At 37.4% G+C, this 27971-nt stretch overlaps 1 protein-coding gene across 3 annotated transcripts in view; it reads left to right on the forward strand.

Annotated features, from left to right (window-relative positions):
* Positions 1 to 135: 135 nt before the first annotated feature.
* Positions 136 to 27971, forward strand: part of macrod1 (mono-ADP ribosylhydrolase 1) — a 163819-nt gene continuing 135983 nt past the window's right edge. Inside the window, exons 1-3 of one of the 3 annotated variants that reach the window (XM_077531384.1) lie at positions 136 to 799; positions 1307 to 1402; positions 1503 to 1610. In XM_077531384.1, coding sequence (XP_077387510.1) covers positions 421 to 799; positions 1307 to 1402; positions 1503 to 1610 — 583 coding nt within the window. In that variant the 5' untranslated portion in view covers positions 136 to 420. The remainder of the gene's footprint in view (positions 800 to 1306; positions 1403 to 1502; positions 1611 to 27971) is intronic. The other 2 variants (XM_077531383.1, XM_077531382.1) reach the window with 2 other exon arrangements.

Below are 27971 nucleotides of genomic sequence, written 5' to 3' on the forward strand. Positions count from 1 at the left end.
GTGTTTTAAATTGTTATTTTTGTGTTGTGTGTTGGCAACTCATGTGCGGTCAAATTTCCTACAGTCCTTAAACGGATCACCAGTTTATAATAGTTGGCCGCTTCGATTCAGAGTTTTATTCATTAGGATCTATAGTTCGAATTGTAAGAAAATGAACACCTTTTACATAAAACTGCCAAATTGATGTGTTATTAATCGGTACAATATGATCTCTGGCGCGACATTTTCTCTAAAATCCTTTGCTTAAAATGTATTCTCCTCCCCCTATAAGTGTATTGGTATGTTCCGCAGAACCAAAACAAAAATGGCACATGAGATGTAGATGGAGGCTAGCGAAAGCGAAACCAGACGTCTGCATTTGTAGTTGACACTAACGTAACCTTTGTGGAGCTTAAGTAAAACTTCCCATTACCTAGTAAGATGGCGATACAAATATTAAGCCTACTTTCACGTATCAGAGCCCCGCTACTGTCCACTGGTGGGCCTGTGTCCCGGGTAATCGCCGCCGGTGTCAGGTTCAAGCATATTATTTTAACTCCTGGAAGTGTCCAGCTGGGACCGAAGCCAGCGACAAGTCCCGTCCGCGGCCATATTAACACCGCGAACTTTACAACTACCTCAGCAGCCCGCTGGAGGTCCACCCAGGGGAATTGTTTCTCCTCGCCGCCAGGGAAGCGAGTTAGGTCGGGCACTGTTGTCATTGGCACCTGCGCGCTGACAGCTTCTCTCTACACTGGGGCGATGGCAGCCATGAAAGTTGACCTGAACTCCACTGGGCGTGACTGGAAGGAGATCAAGGGTGAGGTTGACTGAAGCACTTTGTTTTACTGCTCTTGACCGGTATATAAAAAGTCAAACTTTTCTAACTGGAAAATCTTGGGGGGAAAAAAAAAAAAAAAAAAAAGACTTCCAGAGTCAGATTGTGTAGCAGTGGTGTCCAAACTTGGTCCTCGAGGGCCAGAGTCCTGCAGGTTTTGGATAATCCCCTGCTCCAACACGCCTGTTTCCAGTGAACAGGATTGTTATCAGGCAAATGCACAGCTTGTTGATGAGCTTCAGGTGTGTTTGAGAAGGGAAACATCCAAAACGTGCAGCACTTTGAGCCGAGTTTGTACACCAAGTTATGTTTGTTGTTGTTTGTTGCAGAACACATTTTTTTTAAAAGAAAAAACAAAAAACATTTTCTCTTCAGAGTCATGCCTTAAATATGGGGGTAGATAGAACATTTCCTAGTGAAACCTATTTTAATTTATTTTTTTCCCCATAAATTGAGTTAAATTTGTATCTTTTCTATTTTGTGGCTCAGAATTCCTGCTGTCTCAGCCTATGGAGGTCAGGCGCAAATACTACAGGACTGACTCTGTACGGCTGGGCGACATCCCACCTTGGACTCATGCTGGAGGTCTGACAACCAACACTACATTGCCTTTCATGACATTTATTGCAATATTATTGGTGTAATTTACCAGTTACATACTTGGTCCTTTCTATCTCCATATCAGGTTGTCCTGAAGTAACTCACTATCCCAGAAATGAAAAGCTTGACGGGAAAATTTCGGTTTACAGTGGCAACATCACAGTGCTGGAGGTAGATGCCATTGTCAACGCAGGTATGTGGGACTGTAAATGTTGCTTTTAGCTAAATGAATCTGGATAAAGATGGTGAGAGTGAAGATAATTAATCAGTGATTCTGAACCATTGTGCAGCAGCTAATGTGGGAGAGGTAGTGGAAATGAACCATTTCCACTCAAAGTCCATTCAAAATAAATGACTTCTAAATTTAATATACAGCAGAGCAAAGTGTTGTTAAAAATCCAGCCAAGTTTGGATGGTTAAAAAAATGCTACATATATATATATATATAAAATTAGGCTTTAAAATAATCAGGATCAGATTTATTGACAAAGTATGTAAAAACATATAAAGAATTTGTCTTCACAGTCACAACCCGCCCGAGAAACACGAAAAAATAACAGTCACCAACAGAGGGAGAGGGAATAGGAAGCCTTGTGGTTCGCTAATTAGTGTCCCGAGTTTCTTAGCTGGGAAAAAAGAACATGAGGAACGAGGGAGAGCCCCCCCCCCAAAAAAAACAAGGCCCAATCTGCATCCCTTTTAAGGTGATTGCAGTATGGACGCTATTTCAAATGCGGTGGGTGTGTCTGCCTCATGCTGCTTTATCGAGCAACTTATGCCTACATATTCCAACATATTTGAGCTGCCAAACTATGTCCACTTGAAGCCTCTGGTGGCCGGAATATAAAGTATCCCATCAAGTTGTTATGGGGCTTTTTGTGTTTTGACAAGAAGTTAGTCACCAGCTAGCTGGCGAGCTAACAGGGCATAACTCGTCTTAGCCAGCGGACGGGCGGTGGGCTGGTCTAGGGCGTCGCCTCCTCTCTTGGGAATTTAAATGACGACGCTGAGCTGTTTTGTAAATTGAGGCATCCATGGAAGATGCATATTTAGCATGTATAGTTAGCTTGCTAGCTAGCTAGCTAACGACACACTGTGTTAGTAGAAATTAAATAGCGGTTGAGGGGCGATTCCTGCTGGATAGTGGGTGCCTTTTTATCAGAAAAACTGAGATGGTGGAAAACAGTTTAATACTATGATTACTACATCATTCGCAGTGATTTTATTTAATTCCAAAATAATTATTTATTTACCACAAATAATGTTTCTTCAATCACCTCTTTATGCCTATAATGTATCATGACAACTAGATGGCGGAGGGTCAATTTACCTGTGTATATGTTGCAAATTCACGCAAAAGAACAGACCCAAAATATAAAGAAAGTACATTTTTGTGACATTTTTGTCTGGTGGAATGCAGTGTGATTTTTTTTCTCATGTAAAATATACCTTGTTGTAAAAGACTTCCTTAAAGTAACCATTAGATGGCGGTGATAGCCCACTCATGAGCCATTCACCTTCCCCACAAGGCTGTGCATTTGGGAGAAATGTAATCTGCGTCTTGGCACAGGAGTGTGTCAAGGGAGGGAAAAGGCGGGCCAGCATGCCTAAATGATGCTTGATGATGAGACTGTAGCAGAAAATGATAGATCTCCATTTGGCAGCTGACTGTCAGCAGGTGCCAACATCCGAGTGAGTGTGTGGCTCATTCGCTCTCATTTGCGGCATCACTGCTGTGTGTGTAGGCAAACATTAAAAGTGCACACAAACAGAGGGGATTATGTGCTTGTATACAGAATGTGATGGTAATTTGTGTCCGTGGTGACAACTTTTGCGTGTTGCACACGTTTTACAAGAGCTTTTATGGCGTGGCAAATGGCAGGAGCACCAGTAAAGGAAAGTGTCATTTAAATGAGAGGATGGGGTGAGGTGAAGTGGGAAGGGGGTGTAAAAAAACAAAAACAAAGAGAGAAAACATGTCTGTCAGACACACAACGCAGACAAAAAGAAATTTGGGAGACTGGAAGAGGGAAGAGAATAACATAAAAGTGATGCAAATCACCGACGGCATCACCATGGCAACAGGCAGGTACAGGGCGCCCTCAGAAGGTTTTTTGGGCTGCGCCGTCCCGCCATCCTTTCTTCTGTCTGACTGATTTGCTGTCCCGCCGACATCCTCCGCGCTCCTTTGTTGACTAAGAGGCCGACCTTTTCACGTGCTGACTAACTGATTGACTCAGAAGCTTTGAGCGAGGTCACTTCGACGCGTGACGTTCAAACGAGACAGCGGGCAGACAGTTAAGGACAAGAGAGCAATTATGAAAAAGGGTGAGTTGTTTCAAAAAAATAAACAGAAGCAAACTTATTCTCTCGTGGCAGAGCTGGCGGGCGAGCGGGAGCGTGGGGAAGCAGTTAAACTAGCGGTTGACATGCGGCTCGGACTGTAGCGGTTTTTGTGGCTGCATCACATAGCCTAAGGCAGGCAGCAAACATTCACTTGAAGCCAACTGTGGCCAATTATACGCCATACTAGCTGACTGGTAGACCAATATAAGGTGAGGTGAGTTCTTCATGGCCCGAGGACACGCAGAAATACTCCCAAATGTGTACAATATTACACACCAGTGGTGACTATGCATTAAATGAAGGCAGGACTCTTGCCCTAATAAATATTTTATATTTAATATAGAGAAGTGATTCAAATTAATGTGTATATATAAACCTGTCTAACAATCCTCATAGTGCTGGGAGTGTTTTCCTGAGTGTGTCCGTGACTCTCTCCTTGGTTTTCCGTGGCTCGACTACCGCATTTCCGTTGGCAGAAATGTCCACCAGAGGGTACGACGAGGTACCGTTTAGGGCTGAAAAATTAATAGAATTCAAATCGACATCAAAATGTAAAATGTAATTTTCAAATTGCAAAGGCTACTGTTTTGGGGTTCATTTTGCTCAGTTTTTGTATTTATATCTAAATTTTATTTATTTATGTACTGCCTAGATATGTTGAGTGATAACTCATTCACTGGCAGCCATTTTCACTGAAGCAACCACCTTCGCTCCCGGCTGTTTTGCTGGATTTTGACTGATTTTGCAAGGCCCACAGAATATTGTGTTCTAGTGCTATAAAAACATGAAACCTTCCAAAAGAAAGATTAGAGTCTCTTCTTTCATCAGGAAAAAAAGTATGTTTGTATCTGTTTCCGTTTTGCAGCAATTAGCATTAGAATATAGTTAAGTTTCACCAATATTCACATTCCAGGTGTAAACACTGTCAAAAAGAGCTTGTTGCAACATGGCTCTGACTGATCTCTTATACTCTGCTTCCACCTGCTGGCCATTTTTTGTAATAACTACCATTGCTTTAAGCCACTTCTTCATGTCAGAAGCTGCATTCAAGCCTTCTGTATGCTCTTGCGTAAAAAAAAACCCTAAAACGTATAAATACGTTTTTGGGAGTAAAGGACAAAGTATTAATAAAACATGTGCACCTTTTTGGGTTTGAATGAGAAATACAGCGCACATTTCTACTTTTCAGTTCAAGGAAACATGAAAAGTTGAAGTTTTATAGCCACAGATTTGTTTGCATTATTGCTGTTATATTTATGTCACACTTATTTGGTAGAATTTTGTGAAGTTGTCACAGCGATTGCATAAAAGATTGGAAGTCAAAGTGTTTCTTAAGATAATTCCAACTGAAATAGATACCTAAATTGCTTTCATATTCATTCATAGTTAATTTGCTTTTATTTTAGTGTAATTCTAGCTTACTTAGGACTCATTTACAGCAAAACCCCCAAATATTCCTGAAATACATGAGGTGTGAAGCTATGATGTTTAAACAGTGTGAGAGAAAGTATAAATGAACAATACAAATTTCCAGCTACAATAATAGCACTATTTCTCGTCAAAACGTCGTGGTGAATAATGATAATTCAATTTTAATAACAAGTTTCTTCCACTTTTTACTCTGTGTCAAGGTCCAATTTATGATAATCAGATTATTGATCCTTAAATAAGTGTTTTAGAAATGGTCCTGTTCTGGTTCCGAATATATAGATGGGATTCTGCTGCTGTTCAGTGCAGGGCAGGATCTAGTCTCGTAGGATTCAGGGCCCTTGGACACCCCAAGATCTTGAAAATTTTTATCTCCTTTAACAGAAAGCTGTTAAAAAGCAATCTGTCAAATTAACTAGAAAATATAAACAATATCAAATTGCTTTCTTGATTGATTTTTAATTAAAGTCAACAAATGTTAAAGTGGACCTTGCATCCTTCCATTTTTTGATATGCAGCCCTCAAATGCGAAAGTCTGGACACCCGTAGCTTAAAGAATGTGACTGGAATATGCTGTACCAATATTTTTATTGGTCGGTGGGGCAGTTATCTTTTTGCCCTATGAATTCTGCCTAGTAACAAGTGAAAACAATCTTAGCCAACGAATCAAAATATAACATTTGATCAAAAGGATCATTTTTGGTTTTTTTTCTACCTGAGTAACGTAACAAAGTAACAAAGATTATTTTTGCATTTAAAACTTCACTGCAGCATTCTTGCCAATGATTGCGCATTTACGACGTTTGTCAGCACGCCCTGATTGATCAGGTAAGTGGGAGGCATCGCAGGAAAGTGGGCGGGCGCTGCACGTCGTTTGCGTCACTCTCAATAAAGATTGGATTTACAGTCATTCCCCCGCTCCGCCTCCTGGCCCGCCTCTTCCCTCCCTTGCCTCTACACTTTAACTGCCCCTGGCTTCTGCCCACGCCTATAAAACATTACAAACATAAAAACCCACAAGCACTTAAGAGCTGTGGAGGTGGGGAAGGGGGAGGTACGATGCGAAGTGGGAGGAGACGCTAGGCCAAAACATCCTCCTCTTTACACCCCTCAATCACTTGGTCCGGGGGAAGGAAGGCGAGATGGAGGGGAGGATATATTGTCTCTGATGGGCTCGCTGATTAAGATGGATTGCACAGTGAAACGTCGATGAAGTGATGACTTCTCAGGGATTGTATACGTGAATGTGTGTGTGCGTAGGGGGCCACAACAGTTAAAAACCTTCTTGTATTTTAAATGGATTAATGCCCTGCTATATTTTTAATTCACAAAGTTTGATTCCTTAATTGCACTCTAGCACTTACTCCTCCCAGTTCCCAGTGCAGTATTTAATGTATATTTGTGTTTGATGTTAAATGCACCATTTGCATAAGATTAAACTTTAATAACGGGGAAAAGATTTAAAAACTGAACTCGCTTGCTCTGCTCTCTATTTTTCTATAAAGCCCTTTTTGCAGCCGCAATCTCAGCGCGTGTGACTAAATGCTACGGCGACGTCTGATAAATCTTTCAGGCCGGACTATTAAAATGGGAAAAATCTGTCTCTAAAATTAAGCCCTGCGCCATCAAGCGATAAAGAATATATCTTTAGAGCCGCTGCAGTGCTTCACCGTCATCATTGAAGTCACAATATATGCCGCTGGCACGCTAAGGCTAAACATAAGTGATTACGCACGTTCACGTCCGCCTTCATGCGCATTTGCCGAGTGTGCGATCCCGTTGCGCATGACTGTATTGTGTGTCGTGCGCAGGTACCATGTTGCATGTGTGTGTTTGTGTGAGATATGCCCCCTCTAGCTTTTCTCTGCAGGTAGCAGATAAAGCCGTTGGCCGCTGCTGGAAACCCATTCAAGCTGGCAACAGCTGAGAGATACAAGATTAGGCTCGGTGTTTTTTTTATTTTTTTTTATTTTTTATATCTCCTGGGCCGCAGGTGCCAGACAGGATGAGAGCGACCGCGACTGGCGGTGTGTGCGCGCGCTTGCACTCGACGTCCTCGCTGATAAGAAGTCGAGAAAGCGAGCGCAGATGGGAGCATGAGGGGGGTCAAGGATTGCACTAAATGCACAGTGTTACAGGTGTCTTCAGAAAGCATGTAAAAATGAGTCATTTTTAATGCAACCTGGTTGGCCAGAAGGACGTGTCAGGAAATTGCCACTTTCCATTCAAAAGCTATCAATGGGTGGGTGTGCATGTTGAGTTAGGAAAAAGTGAATCTGATGATAAAAATGTGTAGGAAGTAGAACTGTCGAAAACCTTCATGAACAAAGTCTGATTATCCTCTGTGTTTAATCTAAGTAAGACATTTGCAAACATCTGTTTTGAAAACAATGACAACATAGCATGTAGTCTCCTTTTTTTCCACTACACAAATACAAAGTACGAAATAAACACCAATCATGGGTTAATAAATAGTAATCGGGGGAAAAATGCTTTTGTAATACACTTTTATGCAAAATTAAAATTAATCAGATTAGTTGATTAAATGATTGAGTAATCAATACATTAATCGCTTCTAAAAATATTCGATAGTGACAGCATTAGTAGGAAGCAATCGCAAAGAATGAAACAAAAAAAAAATTGCAAAAAATATAGACACAATACCAGTTTTGCTCTCATTTCAATTAATACATATTTAGGATTTTTTTTTCATATATAAAAGTTCATATATCGGGGTTAGCTAGGTCTGAAATATTGTGAAAAATAATGACATTGCATTTTTCTCCCTCAATATTGCAATTATGATTTAATATGCGATTAGTTTTTTCAAAGTCTCCGTCACTTGTATTTTTTAACAACCACAAGCATTACATTATACATACATGTTTTGATTTTATAGGTTAGGCTTTCACTAAACTAAATGCAAATGAACCATGAATTATTATGAAAGACAGTTTGTCTGCTTCACTTAGAGATGGTAACTCACTAAACACTTTGACTTGCAGTCACTTCACTACAAATGAACATAATTCTACCAAACGTGTGGCGTAAACATAAATCAGTAAGTTATAAACATAAGTACTGTATACGTCAGATTACAAAAGTAATGCAAACAAATCTGTGGCTCTTGATCACTTCAATTTTTCAGGTTTGCATCAATGATTTGTAAACACGTGGACTGTTATCTATACACTATCTAAATAATAAATAAATAAATACATAAAATATGTATATACAGTATATAAAAAACAACCGACCAAAATGGCACCGTTCCGCCCTCCCAAATTGCAGCCTTTACGATTGGAAACATTGAAATTTAAATGTTTTTAAGCTCGGAGTTGTCGAATATTTATAGACTCTAATATTAATTGAACAATAGAAAAAAACATCTTATTTTGTCTTGTTAAACAACAATACTAATACAAAATGTGCATGTCAGGTGAAGATAGTGACCGACAGTGTAGTTTGCTGTTGTTAGCGCAGCTTAGCTAGTTAGCGCTTTGACTGCCTAGGTTTAAGTTGTGGCCACAGCATGTATTAATATATAATGTGTTTGTTTCTTTTGTTACAATTTATTCAATAAAGCAATTTGAAGTGCACCTTGACCACTTGAGGGGACATTAAAAAGAGTTCTAGTGTTAGTAGTATATGGTAAGTTAGCTAACATCAATGCGTTACCTTGTGTTGGTGATCGTAGACATGCTAGTGGGAAGCAAGTACTGCTTTGTAGTAGACATATTGCACCTTTTCTTATCTTTTTTATTTTTTATTTTTATTTTTTTTTAGTATGGAATGATTGCCAACTTGGACATTCTGTCTTTTACACACTCTTTCCTTATTTCTACATCATGTTTGCATTAGTATGTGGAAAAATGAAACCTTCCGAACCTTCAAGGCAGAGATTATGCTTCGACTTTTTTTTTGTGATCGATTTAATAGATTAATCGTTTCAGTTCTAACAAAGAGTGTATTTGCCCCACATTTTATATAAATATGTGACAATTCGGATTAATGAGCACGATAGTAATTCACAATATACAGATGTTGATGGAAGAGATTACTGTTGTACAGGCACAGACTAGTCCCACAAGGAAAATGTGCTGCTCCATCATTCCAATACATTTGCAAATTTGTTCCACAACACATACAGTATTTCAGAGTTCTACCATAAGACGCAGAGAGGCATTAAAACGGATACTGTCCTTCCTGACGGCGCCTGACAGATGGTCGATGACGAAGTCGTTTGTCACTCATGTTTGTGTCGTTCAGTGTTGTCGGCTCGCTGTCTCACTGCAGAATCTTTCGGTTTCACCCTACAGTCACTCCGGAACTTCTGAATGTGTCAGGTTGAAAAGTATTCCCCTGGTTTCAATAACATATACCAATAAAAAAAAGCAGACCAAATGTGGGTTTCCCAAAAAAAAGCAATGCACATTTTTTCGCCCACATCACTGTTGATGAAATCTGAAATAAGGGTGATGTAGTTGTGACAGGAAAAGCTTAGAATAAAAAGGAAGCTAAGAAAAATCTGTTACAGAATGACACTTTTCTCCTTAGAAGCACTCACCTAAGCACTTTAGTGACCTTCATTGCAAACACAACAGGAAAAAGCTGCTTTTGAAAATAGGTGAGACACCTTTGAGAACTTGAAGAGGGATTTATTGTAATCGTGTAAATGGTTTGAGCAGTTGTTATTCTACAGTATACTCAAAAAAGCTCTATGACGATTCCGTCACTTTTCACTCTTGAAGTATGCTTTTACAATTCAAAACATTACGACTTTGATATAGTCACAAAATTCACGCTTTGTGGGATACTATTTTTTACATGTCAACATTTTTGAACTGTTCAGCTTATTTTTGTTCCAAAATTTGAACACATTTATTCTCAAAATGGAGAATGATTTAATATTTTAGCTCCTATTACCACATTTTGTCTGCCCATTCCAAATTTTGACCCCAAATTTTGATGAACAAAAAAGCCCACATTTAGATTTTTTTTTTTTTTTTTTTTGGTCGTGCTGGCACATTTCTTGAACAATTAAAACATTTACAACTTCAAACTGTTTAACTGAAGCCCATTTCAAATTTGCAGGATTTTCAAAATAAAAACCCAAATTAGGAAATTTTTGCTTCTATTTTCACGTTTCTTGACCGTTTCAGAGCTTTCCGATGTCAAAATATTCTAACTCATTCCCTTTTAAAAATCGCCACATTTTCAAAATAAAAGCCATAAATTTGCTTTTCATATTTACGTCAATTTTCACATTTCAGAAGCGATTTAAAAGTTCAGCTTATCCATGACAGCAAATTACATTCCACAATTATGCAACATGGCAGTTCAGTTTCATCTTCTCAGCAATCACGTACAATTGCTACATAAATTGCATCATCTTGTAAAGTTATAGTCTTCAGGCAAAAAAAAAAAAAAAGCAGATGTTCCATCCATCCATTTTCTTGACCGCTTATTCCTCGCAAGGGCCGCGGGGGGTGCTGGAGCCTATCTCAGCTGGTACACCCTGGACTGGTCGCCAGCCAATCGCAGGAAAAGCAGATGTTTTAAATTTAATATGGTAAAACACAACTAAACTCACCTGTGACATCGTTAGATACACCTGAAATAAATCACAGTGGGTTCTTAATTAAAAAAATGTAATAACTTGGAACATCACAATGTAAAATATGTTATATTTCCGTATTATCCACCAGGATCAATTCATTAATTTCGTATCCAACGACCAACCTACTAAATTATGTATAGCAATATGATTAATATTTTTCAGCAGGTTCAAATTTGGAAATGAGGAAATTCTAAAGTGCCTTAAAAATAATCTAGAATATTGTAAATATTAAATGGGAAAAAGGAAAGTCATTGAAGATGGTTGTTGCATTCTTTCTTGATAAAAGTTAACAAAAATATTTTCAAGAAAAACAATCTCAACAAATATTAATGGGATACTTCACTTATTTAGCCCATTATAGCAATAAAAAGTAAATATTTTGTCTATAATTAATTTGATACTTTCATTATTTTTCACGTACAAATAGTTCCTTTAAAAACACACTTTGCAACTTGCTGTCGACTAAAAATGACATCACAAGGGCCTAGAAAACCAATCACAGCTCACCTGTTTTCTAGGTTTTGTCATGTGACATTCACAAGCTGAGCTGCGATTGGTTACCTGAGCCCTTGTGATGTCATTTTCAGTCGACAGCAAGTTGCAAAATGTGTTTTTAAAGGTACTAATTGTACATGAAAAACAATGAAAATATCAAGTTTATTATAGGCAGAATATTAATGTTTGACTGCCAAAAATGGCTAAGTAAGGAAAGTATACCTTTAAGGAAGCAGCTTTAAGGTCGCTTTTCTTCAGTATTTTCTGGTATTAAAGCACATTGTATTTGCATGAACTTTCGTTCTTTTTCTACCTTTTGTTTCTCCACCGCTGACATGTCTCACAAACACCCACTCTCTCTACTCACAAAGCTCCGGACGAACAATTGATTGCTCTTGCATTGCTTTGGATTGCGCTGGTGTACCTAATCCTTAGGCAAGTGGGTATACCTGCCATTTTTCCACATTGTATTCTTATTCTTACTGTACATAGCGTAATTGGATGAAATGTCACATATTGAGTGATTGTTGAGAGTCAAGGGGCAGTAATTAGAAAAGCTTTTACTGTGCATCTCCCTTAAAGTAGAAAGGTCAGTAAGCGACTTCATCAAAGTGTTGTTTTTCATCGTCTATTTCAGGCGGGTACGCCTACGCCGCGGCACAAGAGTGAGCGATAGATATTGTAATCAAAGCTGTTGTAAAGTGAGTGGGGGCTGAAATAAATACATGTTTAAAAATAAAATGTTTGCTTTGATAAGCATGTAATTTCTAAAAACAAAACAAAAACAACAACAACAATGAATAGTATTTTTTTTTTTTTTCTTGAGTACAAGTGTTGCCGGCCATTTTGAAAGATTATAATGTTATTAAAATCTGCTTGATGAGGGTTATCAGTTGTTTTTATTAAACTACTACTTTTTTTATACTTCTTCCTGCTCCATTTGAACATGTAAATTATGATACTATTGACGTTTTTTTTTTCTCCTTTTTTAAAGGGATACTTGACTCATTGAACAATTTTCAGCAGTGAATTAATTTGATAACTATAACATTTTTCATGTACAATTATTACCTTTAAAAACTATTTTTTCCTCTTGCTGTCGACTGATGATGACATCACCTGTGCTGAGGAAGTAGCTAACGACCAATCATGACTCACCAGCTTTCTGGAATTGGTCAGCAAACTGAGCCATGATTGGTCATTACCTACTTCCTCACACAGGTGATGTCATCTTCAGTCGACAGCAAGTAGAAAAATTACTTTTTAAAGGTATTAATTGTACATGAAAAATAATGTTACCACATTAACTATAGACAAAATCTTTACTTTTTACTGCTGAAAATGGCTCAATGAGTCAAGTATTTAACTTCAACTTGTATTTTATACTTCAGATGTGTTTCTGTTTAAATGTTTAATAATGTGAGATATTAAGTGACAAATGCTCATAAATTGCTATGTCGTTAAAAAAATAAATATAATGCTAATAAGTAAAGGTTTGAGGTTTATTTTTATTTTTTTAAGTGTTTACATTGTCTTTGTGTAAATACCAGACATTCCCAGTCTCTGGTAACATCTTCTTGTCCGACCCAAGTTGCATTAAGCTGAAATATTTTCATCCATCACAAGATGTTTTTCAAGGTTGCCTTTTTCTCCTCTTTGTCATCAAGTCAGTGATGTGAGCCTTTTAATGGCGAGGGGCATGTTGTGATCCGTCGGTCCGTCCCGCTAGTAACGCGGGTGTGAGTAGATGATGGAAAGCCCAGAGGAGAGATTGTTCGTCTGTTCGTGTGGCTGCGGTCCCGACGGGGCGCTCGGCGTGCGTTCCCGATGCCTCTCTGCGCTGCACTTACCATACATCTTACCCTCCAGCTCTTGTCAGCTCCGCTTAAGACAGGCTCATATTACAAGATGCAACGTGTCACACCAAGTTTGCCACTCCAGACAAACACTTTACATACCCGAGCTCGAAGAAAGAAGACTTTTATTTATTGATGCATGTGCCGCTCGACGCTTTGAGATGAAACAAAAAAGCCTTTTCTGCACATTTTAATTCAAAGCAATTAAAAGTTTGTGCTTCAGAGTGAAATCAGTTTTTGAACCATTTCAGTGGTGTGCGTCATTATAATCCCTTGAGAAAATCATGTTTTTAACCCTTGCGTTGTAAATGACAGTAGAGTACAGCGTTGTAATTTCATGTACAGTCAAACCTCGGTTTTCGAACATAATCCGTTCCAGAAGGCTGTTCTAAAAGCGATTTGTTCGAGATCCGAAACTATTTTTCCCATTATAATTAATGTAAATAATTTTAATCCGTTCCAAATCTAAAAAAAACTTTTTCCAAGTTTTTATTTTATTTTATTTTTAAAACTATTTTACTCAACTCAACTCAACTCAAGTTTATTTATATAGCGCTTTCAAACACCATAAACTGCACTGTATACTGTTTACCATAAATAGAAAAGGGTAGAAATAGACACTGTTTTATTTCGATATCCTATTTAAAATGATGAAAAAAACAAAAAACAAAATGCAAACATTTCTTTTTTAAATTAAATTTTTTCAGTTTGGTTGAGAGCCGAATTTTTGGACGAGTTCTGAGACATAAAATCCTCGAATTTTTCTGGTTGAAAACCGGTTTGGTTGAGAACAGAAGCGTTCGAAAACCGAGGTTTGACTGTATTCATCTTGCTGAGCTTCATACTGATATAAACGATTTCTCTTTAACTCATTGACTAGCCATTTTCATTGACGAAACTCCCTTTTGACAGATTTTGCAAGTCCCACAGAACATTGTGCTGTATTGCTATAAAAACATGGAACCTACAAAAACAAAGATTCGAGTCTCTTCTTTCATCAGGAAAAAAAAAGTACATTTGTATCTGTTTCAGTTTTTTTTTTTTAGAAAGTAGCTAAGTTTAATCAATATTCCCATTCCTGGTGAAAACACAAACTTGCTGATATATATATGTGTATATATATATATTATATTTGTAGCATATGATTCTGTCAATCGTAAACGTTCTTGAGTGCGATGACATTTTTATCTTACAGTGTAGTCTGGACGGGGTTACCTGTTTTTTTATTTGGCTCGTCACTTAACTCTCAAATCGTCGGAAATAGGCTTTCCGTAGCTTTCAATGCGACCTTTAAAGGCTCTTTTCATTATCGGTTAATCTCCCGTCAATTGTTCACGGTTTGAAATGTCAGAATGTTGGATGAATGAAATACTGAACCAAAAATGGCTCATATACCCTCATGGGAAAAGTTGAGTCTCAAAAAGTTTTGTCAGTTGAAACAAGGCAGAACATCTGTGCAGGTAATGTGATCCAAAGCAGATCATAGGTTATATTAAGGGGAGGGGCTTCGGAACGGAGCTCGGCTGTATGCCGAGATGTTAACACAACAGACAAGCTGGCAAGGATACCGCAGAAACGGGGACTTTTGGAGGGTGAAACCATTGCGGTTCCACTATGATTGCACCTACTGAGATGCAGCATTAAAGGGCAGATTGAATGCACATCTACATTTGGAAGGAGGTTTTGCAACACTTGGCTGCTACACAGACGACAGACAGCATCCAATGTAACATTTAACATCACTCGAGGCGAAAGGGAAGACTACTACAATCATTCATAACTACATACTGTTAGCATATTGACGATGTCATCAAAACAAATTATGAAAATTGATGCATTTTGCCATCCTATCGGCATACCCTGGATTTATGAGTCTGCATCAGTGAATTTCACTTTTATTCACAGCTTTTATTCCTTCACATATTTGTGTTTACAGTGAATATATAAACATTGTGCAAAAGTTTTGATTTCGTTGAACAATTTTCAGACTTTTTTGGGGGTGAAAAGTATTCAAGGATTCCCACACAACACTCCCTAATAGTTCTTGCATCTGCTACTAAAGTGAAATTCATGAAAAAAATCCACATCCCAGTTTTCAATTTGGGTCTATTAGAGGTGCATTAATCGATTAGTCTACAAGTAATTGATTACCAAACTAATGACAAATATATATTTTTATAATCAATTAATCATTTAGATATTTTTTTCAATAAATTGTTCAAATGCTTGGAATTTCTGCTCCTCACCAGTAAATATTCTCGAGCTGTCAAAATCAAGTAATCAATGATCAAATTAATCGTCATCTCTATTAACAAATTTGCTCCAAAAAAAAACGTATAAATGCGTTTTAGTGTCCCAAAGACGTATTTATACGTTTTTTATGTTGTTGTTTTTTTGTTTTGTTTTTTTACACTGGAGCATACAGAAGGCTTTGATGCAGCCTCTCAACTGCAAAGAACGGTTGCAGAAATGGTGGTTATTACGCAAACAGAAATAATTGTTAGTTGCAGCCCTAAAGTCTATTTAAAAAAAATATTTGTCCGGAGGTGACAATTAAAGGCACTCAGTAATCCTATTATATCATAACGCATAAAGCCAAAGTATTATTTCGTGTGTAAAGCCTGCTTTGGTCTTTGTAATTAACTCATTCACTCGCAGCCATTTTCACTGACGCAACCCTTTGCTCCCAGCTGTTTTACTGGATTTTGACTGATTTTGCAAGGCCCACAGAATATTGTGTTCTATTGCTATAAAAACATGGAACCTACCAAAAGAAAGATTGGAGTCTCTTCTTTCATCAAGAAAAAAAAAAAAATATTTGTATCTGTTTCCGTTTTGCAGCAATTAGCATTAGAATATAGCTAAGTTTCATCATCATTCACAAACCTGTTGAAAACACTGGGGAAAAGAGCTTGTTGTAACATTGCAACATTGCTGATCTCTTATACTCTGCTGCCATCTTCTGGCCGTTTTTGTCACAACTACCATTGCTTTAAGCAACCTGTTCAGGTCAGAATCTGCATCAAAGCCTTCTGTATGCTCTAGCATAAAAACAAAACAACAACAAAAAACGTATAAATATGTTTTTGGGACCATGCAATATTTAAAATAGAACGTGTTTATACATTTTTTGGAGCAAATTAGTTAATTCTCTCAAAAACAATATGTTTATAATGTTGTATTTGCGGTTGTGTCACAGTAAAATGAATGTTTATATAGTAGCCCCGTCACAGTACAGACATGTTTAACACTTGAGAACTGTTTTGACTTAATGAGCCTTATGATAGCAAAATATTAAATGAGTTTGACATTACACTTAATTATTTACTCTTAATTAACCACCGGTGATGAATGCGATCATGAACGTCTACCTCAGTAGGCTGTACTTCTCAAAAGTTGCATTTTGTACGTTTGCTCCTTAGCCCTGTCTAATCGTATTTTTAATCTACGTGCCGCAATCTTTATCACTTTACATCACGGCTCCGGAGTCATGTTGTTCCGTCCACTCCGTCCTCTCGTATCTGCGTCTTTGCCAAAGGCGCACTGGCGAGGCCGCGAATTAGCTGCAGTGTGACTTTCGACGGGGCCGCTGCTCCACTTTTTCCAGTCCAGATCTGTCCGACTTAATCACGCCACGACTGTCAGAAACATGACTTTACTGGTCATTTGGGCGACGGCGTTAATGTCCTGAAAATTTTGGAGCTTTCAGGGTTCACTGCGCTGAGTTTGTGTGGGATACTGCGCCGCTGTTTGTGTCAGGAAAGATGGATGAAAAACCGCAACGCTTCACGCCGTTTTGCTCGTCTGGAGAGTTTTGTTCGCCCCGCCCCCTCTCCCGCTTCCATTTCGACATCATCACAGACAAACGAGCTTGGGTTTACAGCTTGAGACGGATTTACACCCTGACATTGAAAAGTTAACGTATACCCTTGCGGAGTTAATCCCTAATGTTGTCCGTGTCAGTAAATAAATGAAACGCCAAACTGTTGGAGTTAGCAAAAAAAAGCTCATTCTTGCTAATTATTTTTCTCCCTCCACTCCCTTGTTAAGCGCTTTCCCAACCCTCCAATCAATCGGCACTTTAGCGAGCAGGAAGGGAAAAAGGACGCGCTGGCCTCATTAGCCTGATTGCGCCGATACGGGAGATGGAAAGAGATGGAGTGAATCGGCGAATAAACGAGAGAGTCGGCTTGGACATCAGCACTTGGCCCGTCAGAGCCACTGTCACCTAGAGGAAACGCGCGCTTGAACGTGTTGCTTTGTTTTTGCCCAGTTGTGACTCGCGCTGTTGCGCCGAGCTTGATGAAACGGCGTCTTTAAAAGGAAGACCGTATGAAGTGTATAATTTGTTTACCTACGACAGTTGGACTTGTGCTGTGGAGCCGAGCTGTGTGCTCGCCCTCTGAACTGACACAAGAAGTCGGAGTAATAGAGAGGCTGCATACATGTTGCCTGGGTAACACAAGAAGTGAGACCAAGTTTCCCATGTGATTGCGGATGGAACCGCAATACAACCTGCATGCGTTATGTAGCATAAAGGTGTTAAATAGCTCACGTGACACTTTTTTTACAATTTTGAGGGGTTTTAGTTAGTACGAGTATAGCATGTAGAGAAATATACCAGAACTCACAGATTCTGCAAACATCTATCTATCTATCTATCTATCTATCTATCTATCTATCTATCTATCTATCTATCTATCTCGCTCTCTAGCTCTCGCTCTATATATCGCTCTCTCGTTCTATCTCTCTCGCTCACTTTCTCTCTCTCTCTCTCTCTCTCTCTCTCTCTCTCTCTCTCTCTCTCTCTCTCTCTCTCTCCAAAAAAATAAATATAATTCAAAAAGAGTATGCTGCGTTCCACTGGATTTCAAAACCACTACTGTGGAAAACAAAAATAAAAAATCTAGTTCAGTACAAAAAAAATAAAATAAAATAAAATCTAGAGATGCCCACATAAGTTTTTTATTTTTTATTTTATTTATTTATTTTTTATAGAGTTAGGGTTGTTTCTCTGTGTTTTGGCCTTTCTAAGTATGGATTCTCTCAATCGCCATTTTTTTTTCCAACTAGACTGTAAAAAATGCTCTTTTTTTTTAAAATTGTTAACTAAACTAAATTAAAAATACAGTGCACTTATTCATAATTGTCTTTAAAGGGATACTTGACTCATTGAGACATTTACAACAAGGAGATAATATTTTGTCTATCATAAATGTGATAACATCATTATTTGTCATCAATAATTAATAGCTTAAAAAACTACTTTTGCCACTTGGTGTCGGCAGAAGATGACCTCACCTGTGCTGAGGAACGAGGTAACGACCAATCATGGCTCAGTTTGCTGACCAAACCCAGGTGAGCTGTGATTGGTCGTTACCTATTTCCTCAGCACAGGTGATGTCATCTTCAGTCGACAGTAAGTGGAAAAAAGTGTAAAGGCATTAATTGTACATGAAAAATAATGAAGTTATCACATTAATTCTGGAAAAATTATTAACTTTTTTGAATGCTGAAAATGGCTCAATGAGCCTTTAATTCCAAAACTCGCCTTTGCTTTTTTATTTGCTCTAAGACCAATTTAAATACGGTGTAGCGTCTGGTTGCAGCCACATCTAATGTCACCCAAACCTCAGATGAAAAAGAAAAAAAAAATCCATGAATGACTTCTGCGACAGGACTGAATGACAAGCACGCCGTTTGAAGTATTATTTAACTTTAAAAATGATCAACTCAATGTGACCTAGGTTATTGATATTGTCCTTTGAGAATATCTGACAGCGTGACAGTAATGTGCACGTTGTAAAGCAGCCAAACTGTCAAACTTGCATGTCATTCTTTGACTCGCTTAATGTACTCCCGGGGATGACTAATGATTTTACATTTCCTGCTCTTTGTAACAATAATAGCGATCCGCCTGCCCGTCTTTGCAAAATATTGGCTCTACTGACAGCCAGATAATCAGTTTAGCATAAAGATGCCAGCTGGGTCTCCAAAGGATTTTGATGGCTGCAGTTAAGATGTTTTTAAAAAAGGAGATGAATTAAGGGAACAGTTTGGTTTTAAAAATATATAATCAATTGTAGCCTTTATAAAAAAAAATGAATAGACTTAATTCATATGTGAGGGGAAATAAAAACATTGTTGCAAATCATATGCAGTTTCCGAGATGAACCATGATGCATTGTATTGGATGTAATTCAACTGTCGACCACTAGATGGCGGCTAGTTAGTTTGAGATGTTGTAATTTTGAAAGAAAAATGAAAACAGGAAGTATTTCATCACCGCTTAATTTTGGTTGAAAACTATTAAACGCCATCCTCTGTAATCCTGATTTTTCCGCCTGCAGAAAGCAAATGCTGTAGCTTGGTTTCACCTTCAAAAAATTAAGGGAGTATTTAAATATTTCTATATCGCTGATTTCACATTCGAGGTGTTCTGGAACATAAACTATGGGTGCAGCACAATAATTTATTCATTCATAATTTACAAATTATTAACTAAGGTATGATATATTTGTATGTTTTAATAATATGCTATAAACCATTATTTTTCTTATTTTTGCCATCTTTATGCTTTACAATTGGGGAAAGATGCTTTGAAATATGGCTATGGACTGAATTAAACATCAAGGCACTGCTGTTCAAATCTGCAGTATACTTTTAGCATGATCCTAAATGGATAGTTTAATGGCAAAATCATATCGACACAATGAATGCTAATTATGAAATCTTGTCAAAGTATAACATTTATTGCACATATGCATTTCAGCATGAAATCTGGGCAATTATGATCAAACATGAATGTAACAATAATATTTGGGTGTAACTCTTATTTGTACTGGATGTAATTCAGCTGTTGACCACTAGATGGTGACACACTAGTCAGTTTGAGATGGTGTAATTTTGAAAGAAGAAGAAGGAAAACAGGAAGTATTTCAGCACTGCTTAATTTTTGTTGAAAATGCCATCCTCTGTAATCCTGATTTTTCTTCCTACAGAAAGCAAATGCGGTAGCTTTGTTTCACCTTCAAAATATTAAGTGCTTTAAATGCTATAAAAATATGCCTACAGGGAGTATTTAAATATTTCTATATTGATGATTTCACGTGTTTCGGAAAACCGTGGGTGCAGCTGCAGTAGAAGGAGCTGTACAATCATTTATTCATTTATAATTCACATTCTATTAACTAAGGTATGCTATGTCTGTATGTTTTAATATACAATGCTATAAACCACAATTTTTCTTATTTTTGGCATCTCCATGCATTTCAATTGGGGAAAAATGCTTTGAAATATGGTTGACTGAATTAAACATCAAGGCACTGCTGTTCAAATCTGCAGAATACTTTTAGCGTGATCCTAAACAGACAATGAGTGCTAATTCTGATATCATGTCAAAGTATAACATTTATCGCACGTGAACATTTCAGCGTGAAATCTTGGCAATCATGATCAAACATGAATGGAAATTGCAAGCACGCGCTGGGGTTCATCCTCGTTATTTCAGTAATGCATCCTAATGCATGATGACAATAAGCCTGTCTCATAGGTAATCCCAACATGCTGAACAAAATGGCATGCAAGTGCGAGCGTAGCCTTCAAAGGCTTCAAACCAACCCCAAGGCCCAGCTTCCTCTTCCCCACCGCCAGCAGATCGTCTGATCACATGTCCTTATCGCAGACGAAGCCGTCACATCGCACGCACACGTCCGCGCAGGAAACACGACAAAACACCGCACACAATTACAGTCTTATAATTGCCATCTATCTGCCATTGTTGTGAAGAGGCATCTGATAGAGGCGCGCCGTGGAGCGGCCCGGCTGCATTATCAGAGCTTAGGAAATGACATGACTATTTATGGAAGGTATTTATCCATTTATCCAATTGTCGCTATTGTCCAAAGCTACAACGGGCAGCTCTGGTCGGAGGCGCTCCGACAAACATGCTGATGAATCATACAGAGATTTCTCATCAGGCTTTTCTCAAGCGTTAATTTGTTCTGTGTCCGAACTTTTTTGTTTTTTTCCCCCCTCTGATTCGTTCATTTTGCAAATGATTTGCTGTGTTTTTCAAGTCCTCACGCTGTGCACTGTGTGCCTGTTTTGTTCAGGAAAAAAGTGTTGAGTTTCAGAGGCAACGCATATTTGATTTGTTTACGGGGGATTCATATCGACTCCCTCATTAATGTGTCAAACGCCTCGTTTTTGTACGTAATATATATTCAGCACGACAGGTCTCAGCAGCGTATTTTCCCCCCAGTTGTGATAAGAAAAAGTTATGCATCAAAAATACTGCCTTTACAGAGACGCTGGATTTACCACAAGTCGGAATGCCCAATTCCGATTCAATATCGACTATATACGCTGTTTTTTTTTTTTGTTTGTTTTTTTTTTGTTTTTTTTTTTTTTGTTTTTTGTTTTTTTTTTTTTTTTTTTTTTTTTTTTTTTTAATTTTCAATTGACACATTCCAAACAATTCAAGTGTCGGTGTCAATATTGGCCATTGATAACAAGGCAGTAAACAAAATACTGTACATACACACAGTGGTATCTTTACTTAACTCAAATACTCATATCACATCATCTTAATCCATTGAATTGGATAGAAATGCTATTAATCCGTTCCAGCCCTGCAAAAAGACCAACAACATTTTTGCATGTTTTTAATAATAACAAAAATACCACTCTATTATATTTTATAAAAACATGCAGTAGCTGATGATTATTTTAGTAATCATTTCATCGATTTTTTTCATTAATCGATTAATCGGATAAAAAAAAAAACATGGCCATGATTTCAAATTGACAGTGCACAAACGTAAATTATGATTTAGTTCTGGTTTGGCCCATCACATGCCAGAAAATATGTATTTCTGCAGGTGGTGGCGTGGTTGCTGACATATCTTCCCGATTGGAAACTAATCGGTAAAAGTTTGTGGCATATTACTTTCATGCACGCCTACAAAAGACATGTTTTTTTTAAATCTATCTGTATGGACCGCTTATAGCAGGGGTGTCAAACATAGGGCCCGCGGGCCGGATCAGGCCCGCAAATGGGTTTAATCCGGCCCGCGAGATAATTTTGAAAGTAAAAAAAAAAATAAAAAATTACATTTTTTTTACAAATTTGTAATGTCCGACTAATTAATTAGCCAGCCACAATCAAAACATATAACTTTGTAATTTCACAAGCAGTCCTCAGATGACCAATGCAACTTGTCCAGGGAATCGTCGTCCGGGATGTCATTATTTTACACACAACTTTAACTACAGTTTGTTTAATTATTAGTATTTTTTTTTGTAATCATACACCAACATAAATGTGTTAAATACGACACAAATTCAATTACTGGTAACACAAATAGATATGACAAGGATAAACGTCCTTATAACATCATTAACTGTGCCATGCAATGCATTCTGGGAACAATATATATGCAAAACAGGTCGATTTCACACGTCCAGAATGTATACCGGCAAAGTGTTGCTGTGTTCTATTTGCATTTGTGTTATTTTTCAGAACAATATGATTACAATTGAGCTCCGTAATTTAGGTCTGGTCCACGAAAATCTGCGTATAAATGACAGCAATTGTTTTTAAGTTTTATACCGTTATTTTTCCGATGCGGCCCACTTGATAATATATTTTCCTCCATGCGGCCCCTAAGCAAACGTGAGTTTGACACCCCTGGCTTATAGTCTATCTAATGTGTTGCTACTTGCTGCACTGTTTGTATTTAATTATCCGTTGCTTTAGGGCTTATAAAAGCAAAATCAAAGTAAACATGGTGAAGCAGCTTTTAGCCATTATGCAAATGGAATAAGTTGCTAATAGTATAAATGCTTTAAAATCCAGGTTAAAAACTATGCATGTTTTTTTTTTTTTTTTTTTTTTTTTTTTTACCTCTATACAGTAGTTTAAGGTTTTTTAAGGATTTTAAAAATAAGTTTCACGATACAGTCTTTTAATTTGTTTAATTTGCTTTTAAATACCTTTTAAATATGTTTTTTTTTTTTAATGAAAAGCAATTGATCTTGTGTTTACAAAACTAACTATAATTATAGTGAAAATGTCCGTCATTTTTGTCTTAGTCAGTATCATGCGTGAGTTTCGGGGGCTCATTCTAAATGTATTTATTTCGGTATTGCTGTACTGGCGAAGGAAGGTAAGATAGTCATAGTTTACTTCCCTTTCACTTTTTTTTTACTTTTTTTTTTTAAATCTTACATATACTCCATACATTATCAAAACAAATACTAAAACTAATCAAAACTAAACTGAAAAGAAGCCTATTTGAAATCTAACAAAAAAAACCCTAAAACACCTGCTCTAAAAATGAATAAAAAAAAACACCTTTATTTAAAATACGAAAGAAGTTAAATGAAAAGTGAACATTGTTTGTATTAGACCTCAGCAGCTCAGAGTACATCACAGCATGGTGTAGGATGCAATTTAATAAATATGTGAACAAGAATCCACTTACATGTTGTATTACCGCGAAGTAAGTCGTCTGCGCCGTTGTATCGCAGCGCACGTTAGATGACAATCAATTTAGGGATTACACTACTCTAAAGCACATCCACTTGTTAAATGTGACACACAATCCATTTAGAGATGAGATTAGCTTAAATAACTAGACTAAATGCAATTTCTGGATAAATTGCGTGGGAATGCTGAAAGCTCAACGCTAACAGCTGAATGCTAAGATTTGGAATGCTTTTGAAGTAAACTGAGAGATAAATTATGAAATTATGACCTGGTTACTGGACAGTGCACTTTACCAACTGTGCCACCGAGCAGCATCAGACACCTGGTAATGATGATAAGTTATATGTACGGAAGTGGGCGTGGAAAGTGATACTTACAAAAAGTACAACGTCTGTCCCATTGAAAATGAATGGGGAAAAGTTGATTTTACAAGTTAGATTGTGCAAATACTGTAAGTAATGTGGAATCAGACGATATATACCACGGGAGGCGTGAATTTTTTAAGCTAGTTGAAATTTAAACAGTGTAAATTGGAAGTATTATGTGGGAGTTATTACGCGCAAAAAAGTGTGCTTCAGCATTCCCACAACAAAGCTGCACAGTTTTACAGTTTGTCGTTGAGTGAATAAAAGTGATTGCAGTCTATAACATGCAATACATTTTTCATCAGCTCGTATCCAGCAATTTTTATACACACGTTAAAAAAAGGCTTCTATTCAACCCGTGTCGCGCTCGTGATGTTATAATTCATGCGCGGTGTTCAGTAGTTCCCCCGGAATACGTACGTCTGTTTTAAGCACCCACACAAGGACACATCTCCGGTTTAATCTTCACTCTTAACATGCCGTGCTGTGATTAAAGAGGATTATTTATCCCTCTCCCCAGGGCGCCGTGCTCATCAGACAAACTGAAAGCAAAATACAGGTGTGCTGTCTGCCATTAAAACAAATGGGGGCAAGGTGATGTATTGGGATTCAAAGGATGTCTCAATCACGGCAGCCTGACGATTTCTTTCCGGCGAGACGTTCGCCCGCTCGCCGGCGTTCGCGTTGTCACATTATTTGCACGGCTGGCGAGGCAAAGTGAAAGTGCTCGGTCAGCGTTTTGCAAATGTTTGCCTGTTTGTATGTATTTTTAAAGATGCTCATGCAATGTTAATGCGCTTACAAGCAGCAGAGGTTGCATAGCTGAAGGATGATGCTGCCTGTCGTCGATACGCTGTATTTTTTTTCTGGATGTTGGCAAACACTGGGGGGGAAAAAAAGGGCAAGTTCGTATAGTAGCATTTGTTCATTTCGGTTCCGTTTGAATCAATACGCCAGCTTCATATTCTTACATTTCTCCTGAAGGTTATAATGTACAATGTACATACCGTACCAACCATACAGTCTAATATTGAATTGTTTAGGCAAAGTTTCTACAGTATATCTTTTTTTTTTTTTTTTTTTTTCCCCCCCAGATCTCTATCTCAACTTTTCTCTATTATGTTAATCTAGACTAAGTGCAATTTCTGGATAAATTGCGTGGGAATGCTGAAAGCTGAATGCTTATAGCGGAATGATAAGATTTGAATGCATGTGGAATGCTTATGACGTAAATTGAGAGATAAATTATGAAATTATTAACCTCCTGGTTACTGGACAATGCGCTTTACCGCTTTATTGAAAATTAATGGAGAAAAGTTGATATAAAACATTAAATTGTGCAAATACTGTAAGTAATGTGGAATCAGATGATATATACACCCCAGGAGGCGTAAATTTTTCAAGATAGTTGAAGTTTGAACAGTGTAAATTGGTAGTATTATGTGGGAGTTGTTAGGCGGCAAAAACGTGTGCGTAGAATAAAAATCACAATAACATGTGGGAATGCTTCAGCATTCCCACAATAATAATCTCATTTCATTCTCTATCAATAAAATCACCAGTAAAGCATGTCATTGTCCAACCACAATGTCCCTTTTTTTGCCATTTAAAAACAAAAAACATTATACAAATCATGAATGGATCCCCAGTGAACTGACAAATTAACTGAGGTTGAGATCGAGAAAAAAGTTCCTCCAATTTCAACGCATATTAATCTGCATGATAACTATATTGCATCTGTTCATTCTAATTAGATTTCTGTTTGTCTGCGTGACAGCAGGATGATGCCAAAATAAGCTTGCTGATTTTTTTATTACTTTTTACTTTTTTCTACAATGAAATTAAGCAATAAAGCACAAGGCAGAACTTTCTTCATTTAAAATGATTCGAGAATGTGCTTGTTATTATTTTGCATTGTTGCTTCATGATGTTTTTAATTGGTTTCTCCGGAAAATGAATTAGTACAAGAATGATTTTTTTTTTTTCATGATGCAGCATTTGTGTGTTTATGCCAGTAAAGTGAATCCATTCCAGAAAGCCTGACTAAAACTGAATCATATGAAATCCAAAACCAGATTTCCCATAGAAAATAAAGTAAATCCAATTGATTCGTACCAGACACCTAAAAATAGCTGTACAGTACATACACAACCAATGTGAAATAATATAAATCACAAGTTGAAGGGGAGAAATGAACATTTAACATCACTTTGAACTTTATTGAAGACTTTTGATGGCATATACGGTAAGTACAGTGTGGTGGGGAGAGAAGGGGGACATTTTTTAGTTCTTTCTTAAAATCTATTGTGTTTCTTACCTTTATCAAATGACCGACACTGTAAACTTTTTGTCATATAGCATAAAATGGGTTCAACAGAGAGCAAGGCATACTCTATAATCAGTCTCTCTACCTGCTCGACAACATCGGAGTAACGTGTCAAAAGTCAGGCCTTCAAGACAATTGGGACACAAGTCGATATTTTGAGGCCAGTGCTAAATCCAGTAACCAATTAGTTGGCCGATTAATTCAAGATAAGCACTTTATTTGTATTTTCCAAGATATGAATTACTGTACAGCAAGACCATGTGACTATTTTACAATACCTTGTCCTTTAGTTTTTATTTAACTTCACAACAAAGATAAAAATTGGTAAAAAAAAAAAAAAAAAAAGGCAATTTTTTTGGGCTGATTTTTTTTTTTGGGGGGGAGTTTGGATTTCATTATCTTTATCTTATGTTGTAATGTGTTAATGTGTAAAAGTACAATGTGTGGTGAAACTGCGTTATTATACTGCATACTTTTATTTTGAAGGTCTGACTATTGACAGTATGTATTTTGTTGCTTTGATGATGCTCGGATAAATGCACACTGGTTCCAGGAAAAGAATGTCCTAGTCAAGATTTATTTGTATGAAGTCGATACAAAATTTGGGACAAAGTTTAGACGTAAACAGCAATTGAAAACTAGAACACAAAAAAAAAGTAGGACATATGAATATGAAGTTCAACCATATGTTTTATTGAATTTCAGTTTTGATTAATTTGAAATATTTCTTGTCAAAGCGAGGAAGGGTGAAGGAAACCGTAATTTAACGTCATTAGATAGCGCCATAACACTACTTTAAAATAGTACTTTTATCAAATTGCACATGTAAAAATATGAGAAAAAAAAACAGAAGATACAATGCAGTTGTTGATGACTATGCATTTTTACTTTCTTAATATTTTTTTGCTATTGTCAGTACTTGAGAGATGCCGCAATATGCCCTAACTACAAGTGCTGAGTCCAGTCCAGAGTGGAGCCCTGCCGAGTTGGGCCGTAAGCCGAGCATGAGTGAAGGCTGAGCGCTCTGGAAGTAGACGTCCAAAGCCAGAGCCCACCGCCTGCAGTGCGCTCTTCTCCAAATTGCCTCTGCTCACAGATTGTTCATGTGGGAGGAAGATGAAAGCACATTTCTGATTCTTTAGCCTATGCAGAAAAAAAAAAAAATCTTACCAAATGTCAGTCTCTGTATATTGGTGATACACTCAATAACAATCACAAAGACACAACTTTATTGCCTATATCATGTTACAGCACATGTAGACAGAAAATATCACAATACTAGTATCTTATACAACATTACTTACAGTAGTAGTTATCCATTTGCGTCTGCAGGACTGTATTTTCCCACATCTCGGTGGACTAGAGGCTAAAACGCTTCACTGTTGTTGTAGCGGCCATGTTGGCAGTAGCAATGTTCCCATGGTGACCAAATTTACAAATTTAAAACCGTGAAAGTACAATTTTGCTGAAAATCAAAGACAATAATAGATTCTCACCAGGAACTATTTACAACAAATTTAATCACTAGTCAATCCGGTGGCCGGTGGTTGTGTTATTGCTTTAGCTAATGCGAAATGCTATCTTGGTTGACAGTTCACCAGCGCTAACCTGTTTTTTGCCTGCATT

Source organism: Festucalex cinctus, chromosome 9 (assembly GCF_051991245.1).
Source record: "Festucalex cinctus isolate MCC-2025b chromosome 9, RoL_Fcin_1.0, whole genome shotgun sequence".
NCBI lineage: Eukaryota > Metazoa > Chordata > Actinopteri > Syngnathiformes > Syngnathidae > Festucalex > Festucalex cinctus.